A 10,884-nucleotide genomic window follows, 5' to 3' on the forward strand; every position below is an offset into this window, starting at 1 on the left:
ATATGTTTAAATGAGCGCTCATTTTCTGAAACAAAATTACTCACATGTTTTCCTTCCAGCAATTCTACACACATTTCGTTCCTGTTACCAACACTACTAGATACCACTGGATGAATACAGGTATAATCCCGGCTAGAAAGAATTGTCATAGGGACACTGGAATACGCTGTTCTCTTCAACTCTCTGGTAATCTGGGATATTTGCTTGTGTGTTCGTGTCCCAAAAAATATTTTGGGAATGAATGACTGATCGCCATTTTCTTTCTTCTTTGTGTTACTAGTATTTTTATCAGTTTTTTTTCCAGAAGAACAGGAACACTCAGTGCAAGGACCAGAAGACTGCAACCCAAAACAAAAAAAAAGATTAACAAAGTCCCACAGTATGATAGACCATAAACAGATTTAGTATGTTTATTTAGAAAATGCCCTCTAGGATAGTTCAAGATAGCCTGTTAAATCACCAGGTTGGCACACCAAACTGCAAAACGTTTAAAAATGTTAAAGCATAAACACCGTGTCCTCATGCTTGAAAATCTAAAAAAAAAAAACTTCTAGCAATCACTAGAAACAACATTATCATAACCCAATCATAGAAAGAATTATTATTCCAGTAGAGTATTTGCACATGTGAATAATACAAATAAACTTCTCACATTTAAGCTTCAGCATTAGAACACTCCTGTTACAGACCAAAAAGTATCCAGCATCCTAAATTAAGAAACCGACACCCAAACTAAAATACTGAGTACACTTTTTCTTGAAGCAAGCAGAAGAAATCTGGACAGTTTAAAGAAATCTATTGGCAGATAAAACAGACTACATTATATACACTCTCCATTAGAAACACGTTTGTCATGCCATTACCTCAAAGGTCATCTAGTAACTATGGGAACAAAAGACAAAATAGGGATTAATTCTAAACAAAACCTAATCCTGTAGATTATTTCTTAAAAGACAACTTTTTTCTTCTTGAGAAGGACGATCTTTCATAATATAAAATACTGGAACAACTGTCATGAAATTGTAATAATTATTACAAAGAGACACAAGGAAAACTAAATAACTGGTGAGTAACCATGTCCTCCCATAAAAAATAATGAATTCTTCTAGTGTAAAAAGAGTTTGTATTTGGTTTTCAGGTGACAGTGCAAGTAACAACATGTACTGCCCGCTCAAATACTCCTCCCTCCCCTTTTAATTGTAATCAGTAAGATTATCCATTATAAACAAATGCTAAGTCATGCTGTGTGTTACACCACAATTCTGGGGATCAAGCTGTCTTTTAGCCTCCACTCTGAGAAAAAGCAAGTTCGTGTTACCCTCAGTCCCACTCAGTCTTGTCCGCCATTAAATATTACAATACATGATAGAATGCATGTAAATGTAACCCTTCTGGAGCTGTCACTCACTGGGATAAAAGGTTCACTGATGTGCCAAATAAACAGGCCTCAAAGCAGATAAAGTTACACCCATGCTGGAATTGTTACATTCCCCTCTCAGGTTGCCAGTAACAGCAGATTTCATTACGGTGTGCTGCCACATTAAATAGCCAGTTCCAAATATCCTGCCTTCTATATCGAATAATTACTTATTCACCGAAAGGATAAAAAGAAGAGTTATGAATGGGGCTCTTGTCACCAGCGAAGCAGGAAACAGCTGACATATGGTATATGTTACATACGTGGCAACACTCAACTCCGTCTGTACTCACAGAGAAAACTGCAATGCAAATTGTGCCTTCATATTTCTATCAACTATATTCTGTTTTGCTCTTTGAAATAATGAAAACCACATTACCATGCTAACAATTAATATAACAGAAGCAGTTTACTTACTATGTAGGGCCTTTAAAAACACATTTATCTTTTAATTCTAATTCACGTCAGAGTGTGTTTTCAGGGGTAAAAAGAACACACAGAATTCAAAGATGATACCATATCACTAATATTTCCCTGCTAACGCTAAGCCTAACATTTAGTCTGCCAAATAAAAGTAATAGAAAAATATTAGGACCAATTAGGCAGCTATTTCGAAGAAGTTGTTCTAACGGCAGGAAAATGCAGTTCAAATAAACATATACATAAATATGAACAGCAGGCTCTTCTATGATGGGTTTTAAAAAAAGAATTAACTTGTTCTTATATGCGTTTTACAGGTGACCCTAAAAGTTTGTCTTAAAAGGTTTAAAATTGGTATAATACTGGCTTTAAGAAGCCCTTTACCCAGTATTCCAGTTTTAAAATGTTACCTTTAACTTTGAAAATAAGTGTGGGTTGTTTTTTTTTTTAAATCATCATTGAGAAAGCTGTACACTCAAACTAATTTTATAGTAACAGTAAGAGTATAAAACTGCCTGCAGTAGTCATAACATTTCTGAAAGCCACAGGCACCATTAGTCCAAAATACATAAATAAATAAATCAAGACTTTTTAAAAGGTACTTTATAATGAAGAGAAACTTTAAGAAAATTGTAAAAACATAGTTTAAAAGGTTGAGCTCTTAATGTTATTTGCACATTATTCAAGTGTGTCAATTTGCATTTGAATTCTTCCTATCTTTTAGAAAATGGCTTGGCCATCTTTAAATTTTATTAAAACCAAACTATTTTAATTATGTATTTCCATAAAAAGAATTTACTGTTGATATCACATAGCAAAATCTAACATGGTGTTAATCTCCCACTACCACAGCAAAAGGAAAGAGAATACTCTCCAGCTGAACAAAGTGCTAACTCCAATATGGCCGTTCCCATAGCAGCGTTGCCTCATAAAGTACAAATTTTGAGACTCATAACACAGAGATATTGGTTAAACTGTAATAAAATTAGAAAATCTTTCAATTTAATTATGAAAGAATTGGGGCGGGGCGGGAAGAGCTGAATAGAAAACTATTTCATAATACCCTCTGGCTTCAGGACTAAACCTGTTTTCAGCTGTTTGAATCTGGGATAGGGATTTTCATTTGGGAGAGGGGGGAAAAAAAAAAAAAGATACTTCTCTATTTTCTGCAGTATTTAATCAGAAACATCCAGTAACAGATGCTGTTAGAGATCAGATATCAGACTATATGGACCTTAGGCTAATCCAGCTTGTTTTTACTTCTGTCAGAGGGTAGATAATACAGCCTATCACATCAATATTTATACGGCAAAAATGTGGAAGCCTGATTAAAAAAAAAAGAATAATCAGGTCCACCAACCTGTCCTACCTGTAAAATAGAGCTAAACAAACACTGAGGCTATGATCTTTGAAACACAAAGAGATAAGAGGAGTTCTTCATATCTTCATCTACATTGCCCGCTTACAAAGCCATCTAAATGATACGGCAGTGAATACCTCTTGTGTGAAATATCACACAAGCACAATCTAGTAAGATATCAGCAGTGACATTACCAGAGCTTTTCAACTATTCCTTTATAAGCTCTCAAAAAGCACAGTATTCTGCTGCTGCTGCAGCCTCTTGATTAAAGTACACAAAGCAGCTGTTTATCCTCTCACAGTAACCAGCAGGTGAACCCAGTTCAATATTTATCACAGGCTTTCACAGATCACTGCTAACCAAGCAAACGTTTTAATTAAGCTGGAACTTGCTTCAAAGAGCTCATTCAAAACGTCAATCAGCAGGAAAAGGATCAGATACGGTGTCAGGTGAGAGCGTGTAATACAAATCCACAACTTTCTTCATCCCATCGTGGTAAATTAGCCTATTCTGGAGTCCAGACCCTGATTGTAACAGGCTGCCAGTCTCCTGGAATGTGTAACAGAAGTCACTCAAACTCCATTGTGAAGGTTGTAAGCAATATGTTAAACTGCAATGGGCTAGCACATTAAGACAGATTCTTTTCACAGTTGTTTTTTGATACCCCAAGTGTTTGTTACACTACTCTCCATTTACTGTTTACTTTTTTTACCTAGTATAAATGGGGATTCCTTAACCCAGCTGCCCCAGTTTCTCAGACCCTATGCTTTGACAGGAGTAATCATGAGTGTACCGTAAGGGTATAATTTCTCATTTAAACTCACCCTAGAACTGCCCTCTCCTGCAAGAATTAACAGCAGAAGGGCAGAAATGGATTTCCAGTCTCCAGACCCAAAGCGGCTAAGAACAGGCTGTCACCTTGGGCATAAGATCCTCACCCACTGGATCTACGGGTGTCATTCTGATGATGCAGCACCTCTCATGCTCTTAAAACTACCAATGCAGTCCCTCTCTGTTGGGCTATAAAAAGGAATACTTGACAAGGAACTAACTTTGCTTTAAGCACAAGATTGACTACAGTAAAACACAAGATATACAAAGGGAGGGTTATCTCATTGATTAAGAAAATATTTCGATTGCATTATTCTATTATCCTAAATACACAGTCCATTATGGTAAGTGTGGAACATAACCTCAGCTGACTTCATTTCCTAAGCTGCACTAGAAAAGCATTTTTGTACCTAACAGCCTATGCTGTGATGATATTCGTGTCTTAAACTTAATGTAGTTAAACTGCAGAACTACTAATGATAAACAGGGCCTTACTTTCTGCAGTTCTTTACTGATAGCAGACAAGTTCTCAGTCTGCTGAAGTAAAAGTTCATCACACGAAAATACTACCTTATTCTTTCTTAGAAAGAAACTTTGTTAAAAAAACAAACAAACAAACCAGTACTTTCATTCTTAAAAGAAACTTTCACAAAAATAAACACTTTTATTTCTTCTTAGGTTACTTCTTTCTAAAGGAGTAGTAAACAGTATAGTGTTTAAACTTTGAATAATATGCTGTACTGTCTATCTGCAAAATCAGACCCAAGGACAGCACATTATAACAGCTCAACTACTCATGTACAGCTCAACTACTGTTACAAAAATAGTCATCTCAGAAAAATCAGACTGTGATTCAGTATTTTATTATATATCAGTTTGTTGATCTATACCAAAAGTTTTCAGTTTTCTTCGCTACGTGAAATTTCCAGAAGTTGTAAATCAAGTTTTTCAGATACCCACAGCAAAGTACCAACACTAATTTTACAATCAAGGAAGGACAAAAGGTCTTTTTATTTGAAAATCAACAGCACACTCTGCTGGCCTTTGTATTTCAAACTACCAATTGAAGTTCAGGGGCACAAGGCATTTCAAACCCTACTCAAAAATCTACAGAGCTTTCCAAAACTAGTAAAAATTACTTCCCATCAAATGACCTAGAACACAGATTCACTTTTGTCAAGAAAAGATCTAGCTCCTAGTGTCTTAAAGTAATACCAAAGCTTTTGGCTTCTTTTGTGGTAACTTAAAACGAAAAAAACAAAAAACACACCCCAAAAACGACAGACAAACAAAAAAAACAACCCAAAATGTAAATCTGTCACAGTAACACACTGGATTTTTCTTCTTAATCATGTGAAATATGTATTACTCATTTTTTATTATACTATATAATAATGATCAGCTCTAACTTTCTCCATACTTTTTAGATCTTTTTAAGGTCTAAAGGCACACATGTTAATATTAAATGCTGTCTTTAATTTACTACATATGCCACAAAACAACGAATGGCAAGTTGAATGAAATCTACAAACTCTGATGTCACTTAATATCCATGGTCCTAGTTTAAAGTTCTTCCATAATGCCATAGATCTACTGTAAATTGGAATATAACACACAGATTTATATCTGCTGTACAATTGCTGTCACGTATTGGAAGTTTACAGGCTGAATTGCTGCACCAGATTCTGTGCTATTGGGGAACCATGGTGTAAAAAAGTTCAGCCCACTGTTTAGAAGAACAACTTTCACAGAAATAATCTACACTTTGCAAACCATGTTGGTTAGACAGCACCATTAGGAGCAAAAGCCACTGCAGTTCTCGCTATTGATAATGACAGTATATTACTTTAAAGCAACTTACATACTTGGGAACCTTTACATTAGGGTGTAATGCAGATGGAGGTACAGTGTTTTCTGAAACTATATTAACAAGCTGAATTTCATGCATAATCCTTTTACAGTAATATTTTTTTTAAATTGGTCTTGAACTAACAGTCCTGATGTAAAAGATATTACTATATTACTTACTGTTTCGGGAGAAAAAGTAGTGGTTTTCACACTTTTTTCAGAGTGAACAATCAGCTGTCCATTTTTTCTCTGATGATAAACTTCTAAAGCATCAACTAGCTGTGCTCCTTTTGCAAAGCAATGACGTTTTCTAACCTGCTGGGAAAAAGAAGTGCTGTGTTCAAATACACCGGACAGAACTATGTGCCTACACTAGCAGTCAGTGATTTAGTTCCAACTGTTTTCCACTGAGTCTGTTTCAGTATCAGTGCCTCACTAGTATTCGTCAAGAGTTTAACCAAGTCTAAGCCACACAAAAGTCATTTGGGAAAAGCTATAAAGTTTTAATTACAAAATTCAGCAACAACAACAAAATCTGTAATTATTGCTGGGCTTTCCTTCTTTAGTTTCCCACTGATACAAAACTGATAGAAATCATACTACTACCTAGATATAAGTAGAAAACTTCCATAACTAAAACAAGAAATAAATTCAAGCCATATTGATCTAAAAAGTTGAACAAAAGTAACCATCTGAGCAATACTCTAAAAGCAATAAAAAAAGCTATTTACAGTGCACATCTGAATACAAGTACTAAGTCATGTGATGCCAATACTGACACAGACAAAAACTTTACAGAAATATTGCACTCCACATATTAGGCCAGAGATAATTACATTTGACAGGATATAAAACAGAACTCTAATACATTGACAGTATTACTTGAATTTCTAATACATACTTGGAAGAGCACTTTCAACTCTAGAGTCTCATTCTTTGACTTAATATTACAGATCAACTGGGGATAAATAAATACATTTTGGGGATATTAGCTGTTTAAATATGCAAGATATAATTTAGGACATGGTTATTACGAACAATTTAGTGCAACAATGGACTCCTTTGTAACAAGTAACAATAAAAACGAACAAAAACCTGTCAATTTATACTATGACTGTGACATGACTCAACTATTCTCTATGCCCCTCTCTGGAATGTTGATTGGTATTTGACAGCTTTGTTGAACTACACCTGGATTATTTTACTGCCAATAAAATTTGCTCACCTGCTGCTCAGTTTCTAAAGGACGAATCCTTTTCCTGTCTACTTGAAAATCATCACTCTCCTTGTCACATAGAGATAACCTTTTTTTGGCAGACAATTTTGAAGCTAGCGTTTCATTTTCCTTGCATTCTGTAATTAAAAATAAAAAGGTATGTTGGCTACCAGGAATGCATTAAATAAGAGACACGTTTTAAAAATAGAGTTTACGATTCCTACATGTGATGTAGGAAACAGACATTTCTAGACCCATTCACTATCTCCATACAGATTTCCATGCAGGGCAGAATCATGTAGCACTCTGCCATTATGATGGTAAAAAAAAAAGTCCCTGACTTGAAAGCAAAAAAAAAAAAAAAATTTAAAAAAAAAGTGACATCACTGGCTACATATTTTACTTCCAGAACAGATTTTTAACTGCCTATGTATGAAGTTACCTGTATTTGTTAGTGGGCTTCCAGGTTTTATGGAACTTCCTGTTTCATAATTATTAAAAGAACAAGAAGCACCATGATTCACACTTGTTGCAGCCTCGTTGCTCTTAGACTGGGAATGACACGTGCAGTGACACAGTGGTGAGGTCTCTGGCTTTCTGTCTTCCTTTTCACATGACGATGTAAGTGGCGATTTCTCTAAAGGACAGAGTCATTTGTCTTCCATTAAAAACTACTCAAGACTGTACATGAGAACTAGACTTTCGAAACAGTTAAGATGAAAGATTTTGTTTAGGCACCAGCTATAAACCTCGTGTCTCTACAAAGTCTGAACAAACTCTCATCACCCTTTGAAGAACTGCAGTGCAAAGAACTGTAACAGCTTGCAGAAACGAAAAATACCCTTCTTTTTCAATTCAATCTGCATAACTATAATCCACAAGTATTTTCATTCAAAGTTTTCTTTCCAATTCCCTTATGATAACAGATCGCTAAATCCAGTTTAGCATTACTGGCCATTACTGGCTTACGTTGCCAATCAGGCAATACGTATAACAGTGGACAAAGACCTAGTTAGATACCTGAAATCAAATGTTTAAAGTCTGATAAACAACAACAATTCATTATAATATATTTTGGTAATAAAAACTGGGCAAACAGACACTAAGACAACTTACCATACAGAGACTGCTGCCATGATAATGCAGAACAAAGTAACGCCAGGCTTTTGCCACTTCCTGTAGGGCTCTCCAACAAACAGTGTTGCCTGTTATTTAAGCCCTTAACAATCTTTAAGGAGAATAACAAGAACAAAACCAGAATTAATAGGAAAAAACAAAGCGGATGTCTTTAGCTAAGCTAAAAATAACTTCTAAAAACAAATCAGAACACCTGCTGTCTTGTAAAAAAAAAGAAAAGAAAATCAAAACACACCTCCATCACCTTTAATAACAACAACAGGTCAACGAGCCTTAGCTGTATTTCTCTCAAGAGGAACATGGCTATTAGCAGCGCTCAGAGGTTCACTTACGGGGGCTGTGAAATACTTACCTGCTAACAGCAATACCTAAGGGGGCTAGCTAGCTTCCTTTAGTCTTACAGAACCAAAACATCGCAAACATCTGTTAGACAACCAAACCATTTGTCCCACAGAGAAAAAATGTTTAAAAATGGATAAAACTGTGTAAAAATGTGTAAAGTGTAATAATTCATTTTTAAAAACTCTCCAAAAAGCAAAAACTTACTGAAATATTACATTCTGTTTAAAAGACAGATGTTTTACTAAATCATTCCTTCTTATATACTTGCAAAATTATATAACATTTCTATTACGGTATATCTAGTTAAATAATCATATATATTACGTAACACATAATTGTTTCTTAGCTTAAATGTTCACAAATCCAAAACCTACTTCCCACTCCCTAGTCATGGGCCAGATATCTTTGTAAGATCAGGAAGTTATGTTACAACTGAAATTCTCAAGATATTGGTGGCTCTGAAAACATAAGCTATTAGTTTAGCAAACATTAATATAAATTCTACTTACAGAATTCATCATAGCAAGTTGTGAAGGGTAAGCCTTGCAAGGGAATACAATCTTTACTCCCCCAATAGTGTATTCTGACACATCAGAAGACATTGCTACTTTTTCCTCCCGTTTACTTCAAGTTTTTTAACTGCAATAAAAAACAGTATTAACAAGTCAACGATAACAACCATGCACAGCCTGAAACATATGGCACCAAAACCAAGCAGAAACTGCCAACCTGACAAGGGGGCCAAGTAGCTCAGGATATTACCAGAACTGGCATATAGGAATTTACACACTGTCAGTTCAGACTCGGTCCTGAGAAAGCAAGTTACTACCATCCAATGAGTAATATCAGCAATTTAATTCTATTTCTCAGACTGCATATTGTTAGGGTAAAACCCCAAATCCTTGGGGGAAAAGCATTGCAGGATATTTAACAAATAAACAGCCAGTTTTTCAATTCTGCAGGTCCATGAGCTTGAACTCAAAAGATATTGCAAGCTACAAAGATGCAGCTGACAACAGTAGCTTGTATTGTTCATTCTCTAACAGTGAGAAAATAAAACTGGACACTGATTTTTAGAAATAAGATTTAAACCAACTTCTTTTTCTACTAGTAATACAGTAATTATTCAGGGTAAGACGAGGTGTCATTCACTTTACTATCCTGTGAGTATTATCTTGGATTTCTCTCACTCTGGATAATAAAAGAAAGTCAATTTCCCTATCATGCTAAAACATCAAAATTATTGAATTAAAAATACTGAAAAGGCATAGATGGCTTAAAAAAGGACGTTTTTTAAAACGACAGCATTTTTTTCTTACAGCTTTTCAGTATCTACAAAATAAAAGAGCAATTTTAAATTGGCAGATTCCCTGTGATAAATTAACTCACTAACCTGTATTTTCATCTGACTTTTAATGAGTAAGCATATATACCAAAAAAAACCCCCACCGACGTGTGGCATGATTCAGCTTCATCATCAACTTTCTCAACGGGAAAAAAAAATCCTAGCAAAAAGAGATTGCTGACACGAGTTTACATCCTACCCCTCCTTCCAAAAACGTCACCGCACCCCATTAAAAGGCTTTTCCCTAACACATTCGGGGGGAGGGGCCGTCGCTCACACGAGCGCTATTTCGGAATTGAGCTTTGCCCAAGAAACACCAACGATCGGGACACCGGGAGCGCGGAGAGACCCTTCGTCCCGCTCTGCCCCCACCGCGGCAGCGCCTCCGGGGCCACTCCCCGGCGCCGCCTCGGCCCTACTCCGGCTCCAGCCCCGGGAACGACGTTTCTGCCTCTCTGCGGCCGAGGGCAGGGAGCACCAAGGAAGCTGCTGTCATTCTCCTTCGTGCCTCAGCCCACACAGAGGCACTTAGGCGTTTCCTTTATCTTCTTTAAGAGGTGGGGGGACCCCAGAAAGCCACTTTCCGCCCTTCCTTCCCTCCCAGCCCGGTGCCCTCAGAGCCGCGCTCGACTCCACGGGAGGCGCCTCACCTCAGGCGGCGACCCCGACCCCCTTCAGCCTCCGTCCTTCCCGCCTCCGCCCCGGCGCCAATCAGCTGACAGGAAAGGGCCCTGAGCCGCCAATTAGCAAGCGGCACACTGAGACGCTCCCTCCTTCCACTCCTGCGCTGTTAGAACCAATCACGGAGGGCCTTGTTGGCTTCCGGGTTGTACTCGTTGCTGGGCAACCGCGGGGTGAGCGTGGGGGAATTCTATTGCAAAATATTTTTAATGCTTTTAATTATTTACCTTGTTTTAGGCAGGCCGCGGCCCGAGGGCGGCACAACTTCGTCCTGTTGTGTGGAGAAA

General features: G+C 37.0%; 1 protein-coding gene across 5 annotated transcripts in view; it reads right to left on the minus strand.

Moving 5' to 3' along the window:
* The window catches only part of BRIP1 (BRCA1 interacting helicase 1), a 118,177-nt gene extending 107,555 nt beyond the window's left edge, over window positions 1-10,622 (minus strand). For 4 of the 5 annotated variants that reach the window (XR_008467710.1, XM_054209008.1, XM_054209009.1 and 1 more), the window contains exons 1-7: window positions 9,965-10,157; window positions 9,081-9,210; window positions 8,209-8,320; window positions 7,535-7,729; window positions 7,102-7,229; window positions 6,057-6,194; window positions 45-338 (exon numbers count right to left, since the gene is read on the minus strand). Coding sequence is in view for 4 of the 5 variants with exons in the window: in XM_054209008.1 (XP_054064983.1) it covers window positions 45-338; window positions 6,057-6,194; window positions 7,102-7,229; window positions 7,535-7,729; window positions 8,209-8,320; window positions 9,081-9,173 (960 nt within the window). In the remaining variant the exon portion in view is untranslated. Of the gene's footprint in view, window positions 1-44; window positions 339-6,056; window positions 6,195-7,101; window positions 7,230-7,534; window positions 7,730-8,208; window positions 8,321-9,080; window positions 9,211-9,964; window positions 10,158-10,566 lie in introns of those variants that run through there. The other variant, XM_054209010.1, reaches the window with a different exon arrangement.
* Between the last annotated feature and the right edge of the window lie 262 nt (window positions 10,623-10,884).

This window comes from Rissa tridactyla, chromosome 7 (genome assembly GCF_028500815.1).
Source record: "Rissa tridactyla isolate bRisTri1 chromosome 7, bRisTri1.patW.cur.20221130, whole genome shotgun sequence".
Lineage (NCBI taxonomy): Eukaryota > Metazoa > Chordata > Aves > Charadriiformes > Laridae > Rissa > Rissa tridactyla.